The sequence below is a fragment of the Dama dama genome, chromosome 11, assembly GCF_033118175.1.
Source record: "Dama dama isolate Ldn47 chromosome 11, ASM3311817v1, whole genome shotgun sequence".
Classification (NCBI taxonomy): domain Eukaryota; kingdom Metazoa; phylum Chordata; class Mammalia; order Artiodactyla; family Cervidae; genus Dama; species Dama dama.
This window is the reverse complement of record NC_083691.1, coordinates 37,780,496-37,805,599: the sequence shown is the minus strand read 5'-3', so window position 1 is coordinate 37,805,599 and position 25,104 is coordinate 37,780,496. Positions and strand designations below refer to the sequence as shown.

Below are 25,104 nucleotides of genomic sequence, written 5' to 3'. Positions count from 1 at the left end.
ACTACTACTGCCCCTAGAGGCGTTGCAGGTGTGGCTGCCGTGTCACGTCTGAGTCATGAGGTGGCAGAGAGCAGAGAGGCTTGGTCTATGCCCAGTGTTCTGGCCGGTGGACATCTGGATGATTGATAGTCTGACACTTGACAAAGTGCCCACCAAGGGTGGGTGTATGTTGCCTGAAGCCTGTCGTGTAAGAACACCTTAATTCTCTCCTAGCACTTGGCTGGGCCCCAGGACACCCCGAGGTTGCCGTGTGAGGAGAGGCAGCAGGTGGGCGGTTGCCCCCTGGCGCAGCGACCAGCAGGAAAGATGGGAAGGATGGTGACTGAGCCTGTGAATGTAGGCAAGAGTGAGCAGCCTCACGTTCCAGACCAAGATCTGTAGGTGCAGCTGGTCCATGGGAGAGGGGCCCTCAGGTGGGACTCTTCAGGACACGTGTCAGGACAGGCAGGAACCCCAGTGAGCAGCCCAGCAGCCACACACCACCAGACTCGAGGGCGGTACAGAGCCTGGGAGAGGCAAGGCCTTGGAAATTCCCCTGAAGAAGAACGTGTGGGCTTAGCGTGTCGTGTGTTGAAAAGCAGTAGCAGTGTGTGCTTCTCCCCCTCGGTGTGGTTCAGCAGGGCTGAGGCAGTGTCCTCCAGCCAGGAGGTGCAGGCAGGATCTTGTATGCAGGCCCACCCCACAGTCCTGAGCTGTATCTGGATTATCCCCCCACGCAAGGGGAGAATGTGGATGAGGTTTGCAAACTAGTCCTGAGAATGAGTGTCTCACAGCTGAAACCTGGGACCCGTGTTTTCAGCACTGGGTGTTACAGTGAATGGAAAGATCTCCTGTCTTTGTGAGGAAGCATGTCCACATGTTGGCAAAGCTGTAAAGAATAAATGCATCTTGAATTAAAAAAAAAAAAAAGATACTACTGACTAAATAGGCACAAGCCACAGCTTCACCCATCCCCCACTCCCTCAGACAGTAACTACTGTGTGTGTGAGGGTCTTCATACCGGGCAGCCGCTTCAATCCAAGCATGATCTCTTTGCGTCTCTCCTGCATGGAGATCCTGTCATCACACATCATAAGAGCAAACATCACAAGAGATACAAACTGGCTGGTGTATGCCTGAAAGAGCACAAGAATGCGCAGAATTAGCTGCACTGCGTTTTAAGAACTTGGAATTTTTAACTTAAAAAAAGAGATGAAAATAAACAAAAAATTTCCCCTGAGGTTACAGAATTGTGAATATCTTAAAAACCTGCGATCACACTGTCCAGACCCTCTTCATTCCTGTTAGCTGTACGTGAATGTGAGATATGCCTATTTTACCACATTCTTTGCAATGTGGAGAATCATCCTTTTAACAAACTTATACCAGACAGCTGGACAATAGACTCTCACTACTACTTCATCATACAGCCCTTGAATTCAAAAACTTAAGATTATTTTTCATGGTTGTCAGTCATCTATGTTTTATCTATTGAAAATTAATTTCATTATTCTTCACTTGCTTTTTTTTTGACTTGGGTTTGTTTTCTTTTCAGTTGGTCTTGAAAGATCTCTCTTAAATTTCAAATTCATTTTCCCAGTTTAGGTTAATCTTTTACAATGGTGTTTACTGACACAAAAGTTTTAATTTTTTAACTTTATGTCATACTTTCTAGCATAAACAGTCCTTCCACCCTAACATCGGTTAAGTATTATTAAATATTCTTAATTCTGTTGGTTTCACTGTCCCTTTCTGCTTTTTTCCTTAGACACTTTATGTAGCCTAAGTTCTCTGATATACTAGAGCTATGTCACAGAATACAGATCCTGCTTCACATTTTTAGTATTTACAAGACAATCGTCCCATCCAGAAACATGGTTTCTATCAATTTGTTAGGAATTTAAAAGTCTAGAAAGTTATATGTTGCTGTTGTTTAGTTGCCAAGTCATGTCTGACTTTTGCAACCCTGGGGACTGTAGCCTACACCAAAGCTTCTCTGTCCATGGGATTCTCCAGGCAAGAGTACTGGAGTGGGTTGCCATTTCCTACCCCAGAAGATCTTCCCGACCCAGGGATGGAACTCGCATCTCCTGCATTGGCAGGTGGATTCTTCCATCACCGAGCCACAGCGAAGCCCATTTAAAAAAAAAAAAAGAAAGTTATATAGTTTTCATCTGTTTGACAAATATTTATGAATATCTTACATATTTCTTAGTAGAATTATTTTTAAGTATTTTAAGTATTTTTATAGCTTCCCTGATGGCTCAGATGGTAAAGAATCTGCGTGCAACACAGGAGACCCGGGTTTGATCCCTGGGTTGGGAAGATCCCCTGGAGAAGGAAATGGCAACCCACTCCAGTACTCTTGCCTGGAGAATCCCATGGACAGAGGAGCCTGGCAGTCCATGGGGTCACAAAGAGTCAGACACGACTGAGCGACTAACACATAGTTATTAAAAAAAAAAGAATCCCCCCTCCAAATGCACACACCCATACCTTTTTTTTTTTTTGCATTTTTATTTTATTTTTTAACACCCATACTTTTCTAAGTAGCCACTGTCAGCTTACAGAGAAAGATTTCTGTATATTTTAAAACTTATTTTTACTGAAGTAATACTTGATGTATATTACACAAGCTACAGGAGTACAATATAGTGATTCATAATTTTTCAAGATATTTGGTTTATAGTTATTATAAAATACTGGATATAGTTCCTGTATTATGCTTTGTAGCATATTTTACACATAATAGCTTGTACCTTTTCATCCTCTACCCCTATATTGCTCCTCTCCTCTTCCCTGTTCCCACTAGTAACTACTAGATCTCTAAATCTGTGACTGCCTCTTTGTTGTTATAGTCACTAGCTTGCTGTATTTTTTAGATTCCACATATAGGTGACACAATATTTATCTTTGATTTATTTCATTTAGCATAATACCCTCCAAGTCCACTCATGTTACTTCAAATGGCAAAATTTCATTCTTTTTTAATGGTTGAGTAGTATCCTACTGTGTGTGTGGGTGTATGTGTGTATATGTGTGTGTGTGTGTATCAGTCAGTTCAGTCGCTCAGTCGTGTCTGACTCTTTGCGACCCCATGAATCACAGCACGCCAGGCCTCCCTGTCCATCACTGACTCCCGGAGTTTACTCAAACTCATGTCCATCAAGTCAGTGATGCCATCCAGCCATCTCATCCTCTGTCGTCCCCTTCTCCTCCTGCCCCCAATCCCTCCCAGCATCAGGGTCTTTTCCAATGTGTGTGTGTATAGGTGAATGGATAAAAAAGAAGTGATTTATATACATATCTTTTTTATCCATTCATCTGTTGATGTGGACACTTAGGTTGCTTCCATAAGTTGGCAACTGTAAATAATGCTGTTATGAACACTGGGGGTGCATGTATTTTTTTGAATTAGTATTTTTTATTTTCTTTGGATATACACTCAGAAGTGACATTGCTGGATTATCTGATAATTGTTTTTAATTTTTTGAAGATTCTCCATACTGTTTTCCACAGTGGCAGTATCAATTTACATTCCTACCAACAATGTATGAGGGTTCTCTTTTCTCTATATCCTCATTTACATTCATTATTTGTGCCCTTTTTGATGACAGCCATTCTGATAAGTGTGAGCTGATTATCACACTATAGTTTTCATTTGCATTTTCCTAATGATTAGTGGTGTTGAACATCTTTTCATGCATTTGTTCGCCACTACAGGTACTCTTTGGAGAAAGGTCTATTCAGGTCTTTGGTCAATTTTTTCATCAGGTTTTTTTTATGCTGAGTTGTATGAGCTGTTTACATAGTTTTGATATTAGTCCTTCATTGGTCATATCATTTGCAAATACTTTTCCAACTAAGCAGGTTTTCTTTTTGTTTTGCTGATGGTTTCCTTTGCTGCACAAAAGCTTTTAAGTATAACTAGGTCCCATTTGTTTATTTTTGCTTTTGTTTCCATTATTTCAGAAGAAGGATACAAAAAAATATTACTGCCATATAAGTCAAAGAGTGTTCTTCCTAGGTTTGCTTCTAGAAATTTTATGATTTTTGGTCTCACATTTAAGTCTTTCTTTAATCCACTTTTAGTTTAGCTTTGTATATGGTGTTAGAGAACATTCTAACTCCATTCTTTTGCATGTAACTGTCTTGTTTCCCCGGTACCACTTATTGAAGAGACTGACTTTTCTCTACTGTATATTCTTGCTTCCTTTGTCATAGATTAATTGAACATAAGTGCATGGGTTTATTTCTGGGCTCGCTATTCTATTCCGTTGATCTAAGTGCCTGTTTCTGTAACAGTATCATACTGTTTTGATTACTATAGCTTTGGAGCATAGTTTGATGTCAGGGAGCATGATTCCTCCAGCTCTGTTCTTCTTTCTCAAGACTGTTTTGTCTATTCAAGGTCTTTCATGTTTTTACACAAATTTTTAAATTACTTGCTCTAGTTCTGTGAAAAATAGCATTGGTATTTTGAAAGGCACTGCATTGAATCTGTAGATTGCCTTGGGCAGTTGTTCATTTTAGCAATATTAATTCTTCTAATCCACGAACACAATGTATTTCCATCCACTAGTGTAATCTTCAATTTTTTTCCTATATTATAGTTTTCAGAGTACAGGTCTTTTCCTCCTCCTTAGGTATCTTATTCCTAGGCATCTTATTCTTTTTGAAGCAATGGTAAATGGGATCATTTCCTTAATTGCTTTTCCTGGTAGCTCATAGTTCAGTTCAGTCGCTCAGTCGTGTCCAACTCTTTGCAACCCCATGAATTGCAGCACGCCTGGCCTCCCTGTCCATCACCAACTCCCGGAGTTTATCCAAACTCATGTCCATCGAGTCGGTGATGCCATCCAACCATCTCATCCTCTGTCGTCCCCTTCTCCTCCTGCTCCCAAGACCCTCCCAGGGTCTTTTCCAATGAGTTAACTCTTTGTATGAGGTGGCCAAAGTATTGGAGTTTCAGTTTCAGCATCAGCCCTTCCAATGAACACCCAGGACTGATCTCCTTTAGGATGGACTGGTTGGATCTCCTTGCAGTCCAAGGGACTCTCAAGAGTCTTCTCCAACACCACAGTTCAAAAGCATCAATTCTTCGGTGCTCAGCTTTCTTCACAGTCCAACTCTCACATCCATACATGACCACTGGAAAAACCACAGCCTTGACTTAGACGGACCTTTGTTGACAAAGTAATGTCTTTGCTTTTCAATATGCTATCTAGGTTGGTCATAACTTTCCTTCCAAGGAGTAAGCGTCTTTTAATTTCATGGGTGCAGTCACCATCTGCAGTGATTTTTGGAGCCCCCCAAAATAAAGTCTGACACTGTTTCCCCATCTATTTGCCATGAAGTGACGGGACCGGATGCCATGATCTTAGTTTTCTGAATGTTGAGCTTTAAGCCAACCTTTTCACTCTCCTCTTTCACTTTCATCAAGAGGCTTTTTAGTTAGTGTTTAGAAATGCAACAGATTTCTATGTATTAATTTTGTACTCTGCAACTTTGCTAAATTCACTGATGAGCTCTAGCAGTTTTCTAGTGATATCCTTAGGATATTCTATGTATAGTATTATGTCATCTGCAAACAGTGATAGTCTTACTTCTTTCCAATTTATAGTCCTTTTATTTCTTTTTCTGGTTTGACTGCTATGTCTAGGGCTTCAATACTATGATGAATAAAAATGGTGATAGCGGGCATCTTTGTTTCTTCCTGATCTTAGAGGAAATGCCTTCAGTTTTGCACTGATGTCTTCAGTTTTGAGTATGATGTTATCTATGGGTTTCTCACATATGATCTTTATTATGTTGAGGTAGAGTCTGTCTATGCCCACTTTCCAGAGAGCATTTTCATAAACGGATGCTGAATTTCATCAAAAGCTTTTTTTGCATCTATTGAGATGATCATTTGGTTTTTATTCTTCAATTTGTTAATGTTGTGTATCACACTGATTGACTTGTAGATACTGAAAAATCCTTGCCTCCCTGGGGTGAATCCCAATTGATCCTGGTGTATGATTCTTTTAATATATTATTGAATTTGCTTTGCTAATATCTTGTTGAAGATTTTTTTGTCTATGTTCTTCAGTGATAACTGGCCTGCAGCTTTCTTTTAGTGAATCCAAGAAAAATTAAGACTAAACTGTCATAATACTAATTTTCAGGGAGTCATTTTTTTAAAGAAATTGAAGTATATACTATAAAGAGATGCTTATTTTCCTATACAAGATGCAACTATCGGGGGAAACTGGGTGAAGAGTACCTGGACTTTTCTGTTATCTTCGCAACTTCCGATAAAGCTATAGTTATTTCAAAACAAAAAGATTTTAGAAAATGACTTGCCAAAAAATAAAAAAAGCTGACATTAAAAAAAAAAATATGAATAAATCTCAAAGCCTCACACTAAATGCAAGAAGCCAGATACAAAAGACATGTATTATTACAATTCCATTTATAAGAAATTTCTAGAAAGCTAAATATGAAATAATATAGCAAGAGAAAGTAATACTTGCCTGAAGCTGAGGCTGAGGGGTAGAAGTGAAAATTGACTAGAAAGGGGGTACAAAGGAACTTTTTCAAGTAATTAAGTCTTCTAAAACTGGGCTATGGTGATAAACAGCCAAATTTGTTAAAAGTATAACCTAAAATTTGTGAATACTATGGTATGAAAATTATACTTCAATAAAGTTGTAGCAAAAAAGTTAACAGCAGAATCTAAGTGATGGGTATAGAGGTGTTAAATGCAAAATTCTTTTCATTCTGCTAATTAGTTTGAAAATGATAATAAAACACTGAGGAAAATTATCTTTTCATGAATGACAGAATTAGAAATCCAAAAAAAAATCTATTTTTCCTGGCAGTTCATAGTTAACAAAGATTCAATGAAAAGATAAGTCAATAGCCCCTGTCCACTGGTACAATCCCACGTCCCACACATGCCATGCTGAAGCCCTTGCTACAAATGTGTTTGAATGAAGGATCTGGGATTCTAACCCCTGATCAAAAGCTGTCTGTCTGGACACTTTCCAAGAATCCACAAACTGCTGCTGAAGGTGGCTGTTTATTCATTCAGGCACAGAATGGAAACCCAAGAACAAATATCTTACATGTTTTAATTACCACATGGAGAAAATTCAGGCTTCGGTTTTCTGTAAACTATAGTGTTAGCAATAGCGAAGTAATCAAGAAACAAAAACCTCACTTGGGAGTTTTTACTTAAAAATTCTAACTTTTCCACAAAAAACTCTCCATGGGGTTCTTTAAATGAAAAAAAGAATCCAAATGTCATTAGTATATGTTAACATCATACTATACACATCTTTAACATAAATCCACCAATACCTAAGCATCTTATTCAACAATCAGCAATAAATATTAGATTTAAGCAGAACAGACAAGAAACTGAAATTTTGGAATCACAAAGAATAATACATGTGTGAAGAACATTTTCTGCATTTATACAACTTCATAAGATTCCTATTTCCATTTATACAACTTCATAAGACAAGAAACTGAAATTTTGAAATCACAAAGAATAATACATGTGTGAAGAACATTTTCTGCATTTATACAACTTCATAAGATTTCCTATAATAGGAATTATGCATATCCTAATTTCAAAGAGCAAAGTAGTCTCACTAGGCCTTAACAAAAATAAAGATGCTTTTAAATCTCCACAAATGTATGGTATATTTAAAGAAAAAACAGATAGTGTCATATAACACTCTTTTTTTAATATTACCAAGTTTTATACCGAAAGTGTATTTCTCTTTATAAACCTTCAAAGGTAGTGTCCATATTTGGCACATTTATTAGGACAGTATAAATACGTAAATAAAGATGTCAAAAATTATTAGAATTAAACTGGGTGTTTCTGTTATTTTTCTAATTCCCTATTATTCTCAAAGAAGAGGCTGTTATACTTACCACACATCCTACCCCTCCAGGGCAGGAGGAATATAAATGTTGAATGGAGAGAGTCAGTAAAGACTCAGGCAAAATGAACTTACATTATATACCTTTATCCCTTTTAAGCTCTTAAGATGAGCGTGAGGAAGGGAGATGACAAGTGTTTTTACCTATTTTTGACCCTTAAGTCTTAGGATAATTACAATGACTAGTTAACTATATGAACTGTACAAGTGCTAAGAAATGAAATAGAAGATACAGATTAGTCTATTTCATCAACACTATGATTAAATTATCACATGAGAGTTAAGTCAAGAACTTACTTTTGTGCTGGCCACACCAATCTCAGGCCCAGCATTGATATGAACTCCACAGTCCGTCTCTCTCGAAATGGAACTGCCGACTGTGTTTGTGATCCCCACAGTTAAAGCTCCTCTCTCCTTGCAGTACCGAAGTCCCATCAAGGTGTCTGCTGTCTCTCCTGGACAATAGTAGCAGACAGAGCAGTGAACATATGCTCTTCCACAGATGCATAAACAGAAAACTGACAACTCTTTCAACAATATCATTTGCTTTATTATTTTTTAATTGAAGTATAGTTGATTTACAATGTTTCAGGCATACACCAAAGTGATTCAGTTATATATATGTTTTTCAGATTCTTGTTCATTATGGGTTATTATAAGATATTGAATATATCTCCCTGTGCTTGTTTATCTTATTTATATATAGTAGTATATATCTGTTAATCCCAAATTCCCAATTTATCCCTACCCTGACTTCCCCCTCATTTGTTTTATATAAAATTTAAAACATGTACTTAAAAGGATAAAATTATAAAGCTTTTAATAACAGGATCCTACTTCTTAGGATCTCCTTTTCTTCTTTGTCTTTAAAACTTCAGCTCTTTTGAGTGTAAAATGTGTTGCCTTTATCAACTCATTAAGAATTCCATAATATCAAAATAAATCTATATTTGTCATGTTACCAGCAAATACTAAGTTTATCTTTAAATATCAATTTTGCTGATATATGCTGTAGTTGTTAGAAAGAATGACTTTCAAGTCTTTAAAATTAGCATACCTGACTGACTAATGAAAAAGCAAACATCATCTCGAAAAACTGGGGTGTTTCTATCTAGGAAGTCACTGGCAAGCTCCACCATAACAGGCAACTCAGTCAGCTCTTCCAGAACTTGACGTGTCTGCAGAGAAAAAAGATGCCTTGGTTAGACAACTGTACTTCAAATACACTTTTTCACTGGAATACTTTAGACTCACTGTATAGTTTTTACTTTTTCTGATTATAAAAATGTAAGCAATGTTAGAAAATATAAACACAGATTAAAGCATTAAAAAAAAAAAAATCCCACCACCCAGGAGATAAGCACTGTTAACATTTCAGCACAAGTCTCTTTAGACAATAATATATGCATGTATTCTTATAAGCAAATACACTCACACACATAAAATGTTTTGAGTAGTGGAAAAAGCACTGTTCTGAGTTAGCTTCCATATTAACTCTCTGAGTTAGCTTCCATATTAACTCTACCTTCCCAATTCCTAAGTTTTAAATGACAATTCATATAATACCAGATCAGGAAGAGATTTCAAGTGAGACAACAGATGCAGAAACACCATGAAAAATTAAACACCTCAAAATACTATGTATTCATTAAGAATGCTTTTTCTCAAAAAAAGTCAATACACTTTAGAAATCTTATTTAAGAAAGCTCACTATTTTCAAACTCTGCAGTATGGAGGGTAGAGTAGGAGGTAGATAACTAGATAGGATTAATTCAATGACACTTTTGTATCCTAAACCACACTAGAATTATTTTTTTTTGCGGGGGGTGGGGGCCTGCAGTGGCACAGCATGCGGACCTTTGTGCTTTGACCAGGTATCAAACCTGTGCCCCCTGCAGTGGAAGCCTAGAGTTATAACCACTGAACTGCCAGGGAAGTACCACCACATGAGATTTTTAATATTTGTTAATACTGTAGTCTCCAACAAACCAAACAAAAGAAGACCTTACATCTTTTCAAATTAGAGAATTCTAACACAGCATATATATAATTTATGCCCCACAATACAGGCTTAGCATTAGATGAAACATTTAATCAATTTTTTATTTCTGAATAGAGGGTTCATTCAATAACAGATCTAAGCCACCACTAAATTAACCAATCCCTTAATTTACACTAATGTCTTTAGTTCATTCTTTTTATTTCTAATGCTCAAAACAATTACTTTCTTACAACTCTTCCCTTCAAAACTGCACAGATTTTCCTTTTTAGGACCATGTAATTTGGGGGAAGTGGGGAAGGAGGGAGGAGAGGGTGCTTTAGAGAAGAACAAAGCCTACTGAGATGCAAGGGTTGGGTTTTACTCACTCATCAAATGAATGGTTCCCACAAGTGTAGATAAGTGATATTTATGCCCCAGCAAATAAAAAAATTACTGTCATGAACTTTGGAAATCAATCCTAAAGCAGGAACTGAGTGTGTAAGGGTTTTCTGTACTTACAGAAATTGATATCAATAGCACATAACCTGCCTCTTTACAGGGTAACTACATGTGGATCTGATTTATTGGACTAAAAGACTGTTAAATTCCTATACCTCCATAGTGACAGCCAACACACATCTTTGATACAGAATTTCAGCTTCCAAAATCAACAGTCAAGTCTATCAAAAAAGAAGACGTCGTTTCTCTGCAGAAATGTGCTTACCAGGTAAAATCCTGTTGAGGTTCACTTGCCCCATCCCCCTGTCTGCAGTAAGTGAACAACGACACACAGAACCCAGGAGCTGCTCTAACAGAAGCAGGCGTGCGGTGTGAACCACAAGGCCAGGAGGGAACAAGAACGTGCCACTCTCTGCCTTTTGTTAAATCAGCTGCAGGCGGTCCATCTGTATATCTAAGGACCTTCCTAAAGCAGATGATCCACTGATAAGTAATTCCAAGTAGCTATTAAAATTCCGTTCCTCAAACTTCTTGATTTTTGTCATCAAAACATGAAAACATGATGTTTTAACAATAACAACAAAAACAAAGTTTTACTTTTTTTTTTTACTTCAGTAACATGCTATTTTACTGCAGGTACTATTTGTCTGCAGATATTTTCTAATAACCAAAATAACACAACTAAAATTCTAAGAAGCCACTTACTGCTACACCAGCATGGTAACTTGTTCCACAAGCAATAAGAATCAACCGCCGACACCTCTGGATCTCTTTAATGTGATCCTTCAAACCGCCCAAATTCACTGAAAAGAAAGTTTTGTGGATATATTTATTTAGGAAAGAACCATATGAAACAGATAATCACTTTTCAGGAGTGTTCACTGCCTCTCTGGGAAAACAACACTGCTGTTTTAAAGCATTCATATTCCTCTTAGGAAACACAGTTCTCTCTAGTTTTGAAAGTAAGTAAGTCAGAACGTAACTGGTCACCCCAAACTTGTAATTAACCTTCCTCACTCCACAAACATGCCTATACAACTATAGTATTAACCACAACCTACCCTGATTGGTCATTTTTACATTGCTCTCTTCAGATTAAAAGTTCTCTTAAAGGCAAAACGGTAGGAACACAGACAATAGATCAGTAGACGTTGGTGCCTAGAGATGTGGAAAGGTCTAACTAAATGAGCCATGGGGGAATCTTTAAGAAGGATCTGTGCTAACTCTTTACTGTTGTACAGGTTGTTTAGGATTATGACCATGTTGTAAGTAGTTGTGAAAACTCACTGAATTATACATTAAGAACAGTCAAGTTTTATTATACCTGATTATCTCTCAGTAAGTCTGCCTAGAAAAACAAGTGTCTTAGTTACGTCCATTTCTACCACATGCCCAGAACAGTGCTCTGAACACAATATATACCATGCTCCTTGCAGTCTTTCCCATCTCAGTAAATGCCAACCACTCACCTAACATCGGGGTCATCCTTGGTTGCTCCACAACCACTGCACAAGCAAGTCCTGAGAGCCCTACCTTCAAAGTGCCCCTCTAATGTCATGACCCGAGTCCAGCATCTCTACCCTGGACCACATTCTCCAACCTCTTCTCCACCTCCTAAAGCCTTTCTCCACACACAGCCAGAATGATCTTTTAGAGGGATTCTTTAGAAACAAATCTGATCTCAAAACCCTCCAATGAGTCTGTCTCTATAGCCACGTATGTGTCCTTCTAAGGGTGCCTTGTCTATGGATTCTTCTACACAAGGCTACATGGCTAGTTTTCTACCTGTGAGAAACTTTCATCCAGAATTTATTCAATCATTCAACTAATATTCTGAGCACCTACCAAGTGCACACACTGTCCAAGGCCCTGTGTGGCTACCAGAGAATTCAGCATCTGACTGTGAGAGTGATGAGCATGCCCACAGACAGACTCCTTCTCCGTCTAACCCACCATCAGTCTGTCTACTCTGCCCCTGCTCTTTGTCTCCTCCACTCTTTTTTCTACCTTAACTAGTTATAAAATGGAAGCAAGATATAGGTTTTTGTATATTTTTGAATAACTTTATATTCTTCCTTTTAAATTTCAATACTGAGAGGGCATACTGTATTTCTCTATTTTAAGAAATGAGTAAAACAGAATATAAAACAATAATAAAAGCCTCAATGGCTTCTCAAATAACTTTGGAATAAAGTCCAAATTCCTTATTATGGCTTTCAGGAGGCAGACACCCTGTTTCTTGCTTCACTTTGACCTAATCTCCTGGCATTTGCCCTCTCACTGAGGCCACTCCAGCCAGACTGGCCTTGCTATTCCTTTATGTATAGTTTTCTCTCTGGCATTTTTCCACAGACTTCAGCATGCACCGAAAAGATTTGGGGGTGGAGGGGAGAGTAAACAACCTTAAGAGTCTAGGTAGGGGGTCACGTAAAAGCAAATCAGTCTGGAAATGACTAAGTTTAAGCAGACAGACTATTGGAGAGAACTGTATTTCAGATGATGGACAGCAAGGTTGGACCATGAGGTTAGCTGGTCATCAAGTGTTTTCTTAAAATTGTCTGTGTTAGTCAATCAGTCATGTCCAAATCCATGCAACCCCATGGACTATAGCCCACCAGTTTCCCCTGTTCATGAGGTTTTCTAGACAAGAAATCTGGAGTGGGATTGCCATTCCCTGCTGGCTGAGGGGTGTCTGGGAGAGTTCTGGAAGGAGTCGCCCATGGTCTGAATGGATGCTCTGGAGAGACTCCTACTCCTGGTAAGGGAGACCATGACTGCGGCAGGAGCGCCTGGAGGATGGGCAGGAGGAGTGGGAACCCCTGAACGCTGGAGGCCCGACTGACTCCATAAGTGACTGGCCGTGTGACCTCTGGCAAGACTTCAAACTGACAGGGCCTCAACTTCCTTATCTTTACAACAAAAAAGGATAACAGTCATCCTGTTTATATTATAGAACTTTTATGAGGAACACATACCATAGATAAAAGTGCTTTTTAAAATCATGACTTCTCAAAGTTTATCTTGTTCTCCTCCCTTATAAAACAATGCTTTTTCCGAATTCTTACTTCCCTTCCATGCTGTTAATAGTATTTACTTACTGCTACTTTCCCAGTTCTTTCAGTTCCACCACCTTCCACAACTCCCTCGCTCCACACAAGCAAATGCAGGTTCTGGTTTGCAATGCTCCTGTTTCTCTCCTAGCCTCCACTTGCCTCCCCTTTCCCATCTCTTTACCCCAGATGGGACAACACTCCAACTGGTGGCTGCATCTCAGCCTCTCGTTCCTCCAGTGCACACTGGAGACTGGTAGTCAGTCACTTCAGTGAAGCTAGATCACTCCTGGTTCCCAGGCCTCGCCTAATTTTCCTAACAGCTCTGTAATTTCTACAAAGGGAGGCACTCTTCATACACAATAGAAGGCATTCAAGGCCCTCCTTGACAGATCCTCTCACCTTCCTGCCTTGACTTACTGCTCTCTACCCCTCTTCATGTACAAGACATGGCAGACAAATTGGACTACACATTATCTCACAAATAAATGTCTAATGGTTTTCCACTATCTCCCCTTAGCTAATGCATTCTACCCGGCTACAAAGCTCCCAGCTCCCTCTCACCTATTACAATCTTCCAAATCCTTTACAACTATATCTGCTTACATCATGGAACCTGGCCTGGCCCCCTGTCCACACAGATTCATTCTCTCTCAATTCAACTTTAAACATTTCAACACTAAACTGTGGGTCTAATGTCATTTATCATATTTTACCTTTCTTTAAATAGTTATGTAAAATTATGCAAATCCTCCCCCTTCTAAGAACCTAGAGGAGGAGACCACAGCAGAGAGAACTTTCCTACAGCTCCTGATGCATTCAGCATGGTGCTCCTCCCACAGATGTCACTTATAACTCAGCCATCAACAAATCTCTCTAGCTGAGAAAGAGTATGATGTGTCTCAGACAATAAAGTATACAAAAACCACACTTCTTCAGAGAAATCATTCTCCATCAATTAGCAGGACATCACAAAAAGGAGAAGGCACTTAATATTTAAGACACAAATTCAGGAAAAGATTTCTGTGTACTAGACATAATCTCTCAAAAACTGATTCCTAACACTGAGAAGTTTAGCCGAAAGCTTGTTTATGAAACTGGTCACAAGGAATGTTCTGAAAATCTGATTTTCTATGGCCACAGAAAGTCACTCTCAAACTCATTTTACCAAGTGCAGAAAATCCTGTGACACAAGGTCCAGAGAGAATTTTCAGAAATAGGACCAGAGCTGCACTGTCATCCCACCTTACACACACAGGAAGGCAAAGTGCCACAAAAGGCATTAGACAAATGCTTGAAAGCCTCTGGGAAGTTCACATCTCACTCATTTATAAACTGAGAGAAAAAACCTAGGCTGAACAGATACAAGTAAGCTTCCCAATAAGGGGACCATATCTCATTCTTCTGAGAATTCAGTGTTCAGAACAGTCCCTGGTAATATCAAGTGCTAAATAAAAGATCTCTGAACTGAAAACAGGTTAAATGTTTCTAACAGGACACTGAAGGACTCTTCCCTGCCCCAGGAAGATCATCCTAATGTTCCCATGAAAGTGAAACTGCCAGTCGCTCAATCGTGTCTGACTCTTTGCAACCCTCCAACGTCTGTAGCCGTGGAATTCTCCAGACGAGAAAACTGAAGTGGGTAGCCATTCCTTTCTCCAGGGGATCTTCCTGACCCAGGGATCAAACCTAGGTTTCCAGTATTGCAGGCAGATTCTTTACTGTCTGAGCCACTAGGGAAACCCAAATACTCCCATAACTGACAACAATTTTCAAATGTGACTCTCTAGCCATCTTACATATTTTTCATAACCATTTTAGGTATGCTACCACTTACCATAAATTCACCTTTTCAGAGTGTATGATTAGTGGTGTTTCATATTTCAGAGTTATACAGCCATCACCTCTAATTTTATATTTCCATCACCTCCAAAAAACCTATATCCATTAGTAGTCACTCACCATTCCCCACCCCCATCCCTTCAGCTCCTGGCAACTATTATTTATTATTCCCTTATTTTTACTGTGGTAAAATACATGACATAAAATTTACTATTTTAATGATCTGTAAGTATGTAATTTAATGGCATTAAGCACCTTCACATTGTTGTACAATCATCACCACCACCAATCTCAGAACTTTTTCATCATTCCAAACTGAAGTTCTGCATCCATTAAACACTAAATCCCATTCTCTCTGCTCCTCAGCCCCTGCTAACCACTAGTCTACCTTCTGTCTCTACAAATCTAACTTAGATATACATCCACCAAACAATAAATCCCCATTCCCTCCTCTCCTCAGCCCCTAAGGATAACTTAAATATCCCTCATATCAGTGGAATCACACACTGAAGGACTTTTAGAAGAGGACTGGGCTCCACTGATAGCTGGCAACCATAGTTACTCTATACGGCTATAAAGGACAATGAACTCTAGTAAGGCTGTCAGTGTCAACCCCCATGAGACTCTGAAATGGTAACACAGTTCATGTGTAATTACCAGTATAGTCATCAAAGTTGACTCTCCCTCTCATTGTGTTCACAACCGATTCTGGCTGTTCAAAAATTTCCTTCTGCATAAAGGAACTGAAGTTGCCTAAAGTAAAATAAATTGTATCATTAAAACAAAAATTAACAAGCCAAAGGATAGGAAGTTTGTATTCAACTAAAAGTCTATCTCCTTCAATATAGGCTTAGTAAATGAAATTAAACAAAAGGTCATGCAGTAGAGAATAATATTCATTTATGACACTTTACCCTATGGGAAGAAAAATAAGCAAGGAGAAAAAATGCTTTTATTAACTTTATACCTAAAATATGTAATTACAGCAAAACAGGGGAGTGGGACAAGCTTATGGTTTAGAGTCAGATCTAGATTCAAATAATGGTTCTACCGTTATTATCTAAGAGGCTCTGGGAAACTCCTTAACCAGTTAAATTTATTCTAGCAGCTACTTCATAGTGTGATAGTGTGGGTTAATATAATAAAGACTTGATATATATAGCCATTATGCAATAAACTTAAGCTTGTTTTTCACTACAACCCCATCAGAAAGGACTATAAAAACCACTATCACCATAATCACAATAGTTAATAGTAACAAACATTATGTAGAGCTCACTACGCATGTCAGGCACTGTTGTCAGGGCTAATCCCCAAAACAACCTTAATGAGGTTAAGTCCTACGATCTCCACTTCATATATGAGAAAACTGAAGCATAAAGAGAAGAGAGGAATAAAGAAGAGAACACAAACTATGTTTATAAAGCATCTTAAAAATGTCAGTTCAGTCACTCAGTCGCGTCTGATCTTTGTGACCCCCATGGACTGCAGCAAGCCAGGCTTCCCTGTACTATTTAAATGATTGATTTCTTTTTTTAATGTGAGAAACAACAAACCATGAATTAGTTGGTAGCAGAATATGGTCAAACCAGCAGATACTTTCTCCAAAGAATCATCCCCCTTTCTGGGGTGAACTGTTCACTATTCTGTGTTATCAGATTCCTACACCAGGACAGAAAGGAGGATGTATCCTTTCCATCGAGGACACTGAGCTATAACAGGACAAAAACGTTCACCCTTCATGATCTGCTGGAGTTCCATCTGGAGGGTCTGCACAGCTCGTCCAGGGTGATCTCCCGCAGTCCGTTTAATTCGATGAATAGAAAGACGGCCATCTACCACTGCGGCAACATCATCATCCTCAAGAAAGATGACACGATTGGTGTGTTCGATGACAGCACTACAAAATGTTCCAGGAGACAGAACAATCAATTATCTAGGATGATTATTATAAATATAACTATCGTTAGAACAAAAGGACCAAGTTTAAATACAAAGTAGCATCTGGCGGTATCTCTGATACATTTCTGGTTATCAATGCTATTCCTTACAGAGAAATGAAGGAGGGGGTGGTCAATGCAGACAATGAAAAACAAAACCTCGGTGTAACAACCAAAGCCAAATTTGATGAGATCAGATCAGAAGGCATGGTTATTTCTTTCTCATCCTACCCATCACCAAGTCCTCCAATTTTAACTCCTAAATATTTCCCAGAGTTTCACTCTGTGTCCTCCACCACAAACCAGTTCAAGCTACCACCAGCCTTCACAGGACTACCGCAGCAACCTCCTAACTTCCAACCCTGTTCCCTCTAACCTCCCTCCGTCCACTCTCCATTTCTGCCAAAACATGTATCAAAGGTCAGTTCCAATCAAGGTTTCTCCCTTACCCAACAAACTAGCTGACACCTTCCCTTTAGTTCTTAGGAAAATAGCGAAATGCCTTTACCACAACCTCTACCCTCTTTCTCTGGCCTCATCTCCCACCAAACTTCCTCTCTCTACTCCAGCCACACTCACACCCATTCTAGATCTCACAGGCTGATCCAACTGCAGAGAATGCATGTTTTTCCCCTCCACCTCTTCACCAGGTTAACTCCTAGTATCTCCTTAAGTCTCAGTTCAAACATCATTCTCTTAAAGAAATGCACCAGTAGGAAGTTAAATCACTCTATCACACGCATTCTGTAGCTCTTGTCATTACTGGAATTCTATACTTGGTGACTATTGACTAAAATCTGTCTCCCCTCATTAAGGAAGAGATCCTTAAGGACAAGTAATATTTTTATTTTTACTCACCGTTGTCTCCTGAGCCCAGTACATGATTTTGCTGGAGTATTCAGTATGAATGTATGAGTGAAAGAAAAACTGTTGAAATGCTTTCATAACTTCCAGCTTACCTAAGCCAAAACTGTCAACTCTGTAACAAGTCTACTTAGTGACAGCAAGGACATATCTCAGCACTGACTGTATAACCTACACACCTGTAAAATTCAGAAAATAGTGAAGCTCGCTTTCCCACTGAGATAATATACCCCTTGCAGTCCTAACCTACATGAATATTCATTTTTAGATCCCCTTACTTTCAGACAAAATGAATGACTCAAACACCTGCTGGCAATTTGGGTGATTCCATTTTACCCTCATTACTATTTAAATTTCATTTATAAATGCCTCCAAGCATCCTACTGCATTTTCTCTCAAAATGCCTCAGTCTAGTTACTATCTCCTATATAAGTGATTTTGCTGCCAGTTATTTCTCAATCAAAAAGATGTGTCCACACTGGATTAAAACTACAATCTAGGTAAGCAATTATACTATCATTGGTATGATGCTAAGCCATTCTACTCTCCAATCTAAAAATCTCTCCTCCCAGGGAAGTTTGGGAGAAGATGAATACATATGTGACTGAGTTCCTTCACTATTCACCTGAAACTATCACAGAATTGCTAATCGGCTATACCACAATTCAAAATAAAAAGTTAAAAAAAAAAAAAAAACAGGTAAAAATAAATAAATAAAATCTCTCCTCCCTATAAAACCTGGGTTATGGCTCTAAAAGAAGAGACAAAAAAATACATGAGCTCAAAGTAAATATATCAGAACAAGTCTCAAGGACCATTATTTCTTCTTTGTAGATGGACCTACATATTCTGAATTGAGAGAGAAGACATTCTAGGACCCCAGAATGGTCACCTTCACAACCTTAATTAACAAAGTTCTCCTATACAGCATGACTAGATTTATACAAAATGACTTTTTGGTTTCCTGCAGCATAAGAAGCTTTACTAAAAATTCTCTCTGTATCAACCAATGACGCTCACCTTGCATCAGAAGCAAAGTAATATTCCACTGCTTTTTCTTCAACAGGGAAAAGGCAAGTTGTGCTGTCCACACGGGAGAGATTGCAGCTTCCCTTCTTATCTTTGCCTAGAGCATGGAGTTAAAGGAATCAGCCAACACGTAGAAAACCATGGCTGATTTATAAATATACACAACTTTCTACAAAATCAACAAAAAAACCATAGCAATGCAAAATAATTCCAGCAACTTTTCAATGCCAGGTAGATCACCCTATTTTCATGCAATAAGCCAACAAGAACAAAGGGCGTAGAGTGAAAGAGCAACTATCAGACAGCGTGGCATATACAGTGCTATGTTATGCATTTTTTAATGTAATATTTATTTTCCAAGAAAAACGTAAATGATGTCACTAACTTTTTTAATGTATGTATAGCCTAATTTTAACTTTAAACAAAACTTAATGGAATTAAGACATATAAATTTGTGCACTTAAACATTAAAATTACATTAAAAATATGAAAATTATGCAATGAAAAATAAAATGAAGGCTAGTGGCATATTTTTATTACCTCCAAATAAAACTTCTCTAGATTTTAAAGGTAAGTAACAAATCAAAGTTCAGGCTATACTAATTCTGATTTAAAAACAAAACAATGATATTCTCTAACTATGGTATACCATACAAGGTAGCTACTGCTAAGGACTGGAACTGTAAACCCAGAACCTCTCCTTTCTTAAAACTGGATTTTCTTACATTTCTTTTAAGTCAGGATAAAGTGTAGTCCTTTTGTAATGGTAACATCTTTTAATTCTAGCACTTTAGAATTCTGGCATCTCTACTTAACTTGTTAAGCTACTGATGAAGAATTTCTTTTTCCTCTTTGACTAAAGTCAAAACTGGAAGGTATAATGAAGTTTGACCAATTAGCCAAATACAGAAAATACTATTAACTTAAGACTATATATATAAATTCTCAGAGACAAAAAAGCACCTTTCTCAAAGATCAGTACACAGGAGACCTTACAACCAATGGACACAACGGCCCAAGAATATTATAAATACACTTGTAAGAACTCCTACTGTGTCCATCCTCTAAAATCAATGTGTACAAAAACTTGCTAGTAACTATTCTTAGTAACATATATCCAAAGTTCTCCACTTGTTTTATTATTATTTGATTATTTTTATTTTTATTATTATTTGATTATTTGATGTGGTTTAGGCATGAAAACAAAACAGCTCTTCCCATCCATACCCAACAGTAGAAATGACATCATGCTTTTAAAAAATAAGTATAAGACATCCCAGAGAAGACAACACTACAGAGAGATAAAGCAGGTCAGTGTTTGCCAGAGGCTGGATGTAGGGACAAGGATTGACTACAGTCAGTCAGCTGAAGGAACTTTATAGGGGATGAATTGCTCTTTATCTCAACTGTGGAGGTGGTTATACAACTGACTGTGTTTGACAGAACTCATGAAATTGTACATCAGAAAGAATGAACTTTACTGTATGTGAAAAAGTAAATTAAAAAATGGGCGAAAGGATAGGCTAGCACCTACATTTTTTACATAAAAACAACTAGCTTTGCTTATAAAATGTCCTACCGGGGTTGAGTTTCACCATATTCTTTCTTCCAATACTGGTTATTTCATTCTTCAAGTAACAAGGTATACTTAATTACAATATATAGAGGAAGTAAAGGTATCACTGCCTATTTAAATGAACATTGCTTACATACATCTATATGACTGTTACAATCTGTAAAATGTCTTCCATCTATTGATTACTTCATCTGATTTAAGTGGAAAACAATTATTATCATCCTACTTTATTTGGTCAGTGGTTACACCTGGAGAAAAAGCAATGCCTGAAAGCCACTCCCATATTTTCCCCTGTACACAGCCTCTTCAACAAGAGGCTGTACTTCAAAAACTTTTTAACTACTAAGAGCTAGAAAAATCAGGATTACTATAACACAACCCCTGATCTCAAAAAGATCTGTCTCATTATAAAGTTTTCTTCCAGCCTCTTAAGACCTTAGCCAATATTTTTCTATTGCTTCTAAAAGTAGTCTAAGACAATATACAAGGTTAACATGTAAGTAATAAATACACACAAGCAGAATCATTAAAAGAAACCTGGAACTCTGGATCCAAAATTTATACTGGTAGACTAGCTTTACTTCTACAAAGAGTTGGAGGGGAAGAGGAAAATAAATTCTAACACCTCAGGATTTGAAGGTTATTTAAGGAAATAACTGTCTGCTCTATATAAAATAGAGAAAGCAGCCACTATCTAAGGATGAATAGGCTTAGAGTACTTTGCTACAGCTTTTTTAAAAAGCCAAGAATTTTGCATCAATAATGTGGGTTTCAATCTCCTGAATTTACCACTCCCTGTGTCTTTTACCTGGAAAGTGTTTAGTAAAAAGGTAAACTAAAAGAACACATCATTTTTTGCTAATTATATCAATAAAATGATCCAGTTTGTATGGCTGAAAAGATAAATTTCAAACATAAATTTTTTAAAAATTCCAAATTCAAACAAACCCAATCAAGATATCAAACGTAAATCTGAAAGTAAAATGTCATGCATAAAACAAAATCCATTTAAACATATTTCAGCTAAATTATCCAAATAACTACCATGGAGTTCAATCTATACTAGTCTAACACACAATGCTCTTTTCCTAATCTTAGCATCTTATTTATAATAATATATCTTACATGATTTTAATTTAAAACAAAGGGAAAAAAGTTACAATTTCAACCATTTTCTCAAATCTCAGAGATCTTAAAGATACAAATTATTAAAAGCAGTTTTCTAAATGGCAAAAGCAGACAGACAAAATATACTCTGCAAATTAGAAAAATAAAGTCAAAATATGTATCCCCATAAAATAAGCACATTTTTAGAGGCCCAGCACATTCATTCACTCCAAGAACAAAGAATTAGTAAAGAATGAACAAAAGAGGATAAAGGTTCCTCCCCATCCATGCAGAGTGCATTTCCCACCTCTTTCTCCCTGTGATCCCCACCGTGTGAATTTTGATCCAATCTGAGTCCTAGCTAAGGATATACAACAGAAAAAAATTCTACTCGTCAGAGAAATCACAAAAACAAATCCTTTTCATGTCTAGACAGAACTATATATATGAGTGGATCTGATCAAATGGGCATTTAATCAATTTATGGAAAACAAGTCTTTATATCTACTGCACTCAATTTATACATTTTCCCCATGCCATAATATAGGAATAGTTTCTACCTGTTCTGTAGAGAATTGGAATGTGGTCAGTAGACAGTTTATGCTCACTTCGTACACCAATCAACAGAGGGCTTCCTCGTCTGTTAGTACAAAATTAAACAGAATTAAACCATTTTTATAAATAATGCAGTAATGATACAAAATTTAAATATGATGAGGGAATGCTATTCAAATAATGCTTAAATTCTCCCTCTGAGGTCGACTTCAGATACAACAAAAGAATGAGTTTTTAAAAAATATTCAAAAGTCAGCAAACTATGACCCACAGCCAGGTTTGTCTATTTTTTTGGAACATGGCCACGCCCATTCTTCTACTTGTTTCTACGGTTGCTTTCACACTACAACAGCAAACTGAGAGGCTGCCACAGAAGCGACACGACATGGCCGAGAAAGCCTAATTTACTGTCTGGCTTGTTACAGAAAGGGCTACCCAGGTGGTTCGGTGGGTAAAGAATCTGCCTGCAATGCAGGAGATGCAGGAGAAGCAGGTTCCATCCCTGGGTCGGTACGATTCCTGGATGAGGGAACAGCAACCTACTCCAGTATTCCTGCCTGAAGAATTCCATGGACAGAGGAGCCTGGGAGGCTACTGTCCACAGGGTCACAAAGAGTTGGACACAACTGAAGCAACAAAGCACGCCTGCATTGTAACGGAAAAGGTTTGCAGACCCCTGTTCTATGATGATGCATTAAAAAGTTTCTCATTTTTAACATCAAATGGAAACTTTCTTTTGATATATGAACAATATATGAATATTCAGCACTTTATCTAGTTCCTCTGACTTTTTAAAGACTGCCCTTTCTTACCAAGTCTTAGGCCTCCCACTGTTTTCAGAAGGACTTAATGCTTAGGCTTGAAATATCCCAGCAAAAGCAATAATTGTACAATCATCTAGGACTGGGTATTGTATAGAATACTCAACCTCCAAACTCACAAAGTAACAATAGGGCCCAATGCAGACAAAAGGCCAATTACAAATGCCAGATGGTTTTGCTTTGTTAAGGGATTCTGTCACATGGAAGAATAGTAAAACAACAGATAAGACACGTGGAAAAAAAATACAGTTGACCTCCATATGCATGGGCTCCACATCTGCAGATTCAACCAACTGTGGATTGAAAATATTCAGGGAAAAAAAATTCTAGAAAGTTCCAAAAAAGCAAAACTTGAATTTGCCACACACTGGCAACATTTTTACACACTGGTAGTATATACATTGGATTTACAATTATGTACATAAGATTTGCATCATATTAGGTATTTAAGTAATCTAGACATGCTTTTAAGTGTACAGGATATGTGTACAGGTTATACACAAATGCCACACCATTTTATATAGGGAACTTGAGCATTCATGGGCTTTGGTATTCACAAGGGTTTTTAACAAGTCCCTCATGGATACCAAGGGATGATTCTCACAAATATCTCTAGAAAAGGCAGAGCCATTAGAGTGAAGGATCATTTATAGTGTAAAGAGAATACACTTATAATTTAAAAGTTTCAAAATACATATGAATATTAGCCATTATTAAATCTATATATACCTTGTGCCAACTGCTTGGCCAGGAAAATGGACACTTTTAAATACAAGTGCAAAAGCACCTTCCTATGGAGGGAAAAAAAAGTGCATTAACAATATGTATTATAGTCAACTGTCAAATGAGAAATGCCTAAAATATACTGGCTTCAGCACAAAGATTTTCAGTTCACACACTGCTCTTTTGCACTACTTTATAAATTAGCCTAAATTTCAGGCAGACACTTATTCCAGGTTTGATGTATCCAATATTCACTTTTTAAACAAGCCCACTCTTAAAATAGGATCAACAGATAATAGTTCCAAAACAGAGCATTATAAAAGTCACCTTTGTACATGCTACCAACACTTCTCATGTGTCCCATACTATGCATTAGCAAAGGCAGGGCAGAGTCAGAAAAGATACTAAGCTCCGTATTCAAAACCCATTCTCTGGCCCAGCAATTTTACATCACTGTTAACTTTCTTTTTTTTTTTTGGAAGAAAATTAAGTCTTATTTATTTTGAAAACCAAACCACTAGGAAAATATATCACAGTCTTGAAACAGCAAACAGACAATATTATCATTTCAAGTACTAAGTTGGTAATAAGACAAGGTCCTTATCAAAATGATAAGGGGCCAGAACTGAGGCAAGAACAACGCATGTAGCAAAGGCCCTGGCAAAAGTGGTGTTTGGTAATGGAGGGCAGTCCCTTTATCGCTCTAAAGGAGCCACAGTTCATCCCTGAGTTGCTTACTTTTCCTCCCTTGACTTTTTTGTTGCCAGGGGATTGTCTCAACAAAGCTCTGTTATTTCAGGGGGCAAAGTCAGCAACACTGGGTTTAGGCTTTCATTCTGTTTCATGAAAAACAGATTTTCCCAAACCCATACTTCACAACCCTCTTATTTAAGTAGCTAATAGTTCCTCTTTCACTGTTCGTTCCTGAATATGAGCATATAATACTGTCAAAATCCTGTTTCCCTTCGAGGAGGAGTGTCACTGTAAGATTGTCTTGTCGCTTGGCTGACTCTGCTGCAGGCGGCCTCAGGGTCCACCATGGCTGCCAGTGAGAGGGAACACTTGCTTCCCTTACCAGTGTGATATCGCTTCTTACATTTTTGCAGGGTCTCCAGGCTGAATGATGTAATGCGTGAGAATTTTAAGAAACACACATCCACATCTTGATGGAGAAATGAATAACTGCAGGGACCCTTTCAAAGTTTTTATCCAAACTGCCTCTCCCAACTTTACATCTTAAC

The 25,104-nt window shown here is 37.8% G+C and overlaps 1 protein-coding gene and 1 non-coding gene across 6 annotated transcripts in view; one reads left to right on the top strand and one right to left on the bottom strand.

Moving 5' to 3' along the window:
* GFPT1 (glutamine--fructose-6-phosphate transaminase 1) overlaps positions 1–25,104 on the bottom strand; it is a 64,505-nt gene that overhangs the window by 9,909 nt on the left and 29,492 nt on the right. For 4 of the 5 annotated variants that reach the window (XM_061155143.1, XM_061155144.1, XM_061155142.1 and 1 more), the window contains 9 exons: positions 23,870–23,931; positions 22,325–22,404; positions 19,073–19,178; positions 16,985–17,148; positions 15,906–16,001; positions 11,062–11,159; positions 8,974–9,094; positions 8,214–8,371; positions 1,001–1,115 (listed from right to left, as the gene is read on the bottom strand). In XM_061155143.1, the coding sequence (XP_061011126.1) occupies positions 1,001–1,115; positions 8,214–8,371; positions 8,974–9,094; positions 11,062–11,159; positions 15,906–16,001; positions 16,985–17,148; positions 19,073–19,178; positions 22,325–22,404; positions 23,870–23,931 (1,000 nt within the window). The remainder of the gene's footprint in view (positions 1–1,000; positions 1,116–8,213; positions 8,372–8,973; positions 9,095–11,061; positions 11,160–15,905; positions 16,002–16,984; positions 17,149–19,072; positions 19,179–22,324; positions 22,405–23,869; positions 23,932–25,104) is intronic. The other variant, XM_061155145.1, reaches the window with a different exon arrangement.
* Positions 7–138, top strand: LOC133065729 (small nucleolar RNA SNORA17). Its single transcript, XR_009694987.1, has one exon. It is a non-coding gene; the product is annotated as a small nucleolar RNA SNORA17 (small nucleolar RNA).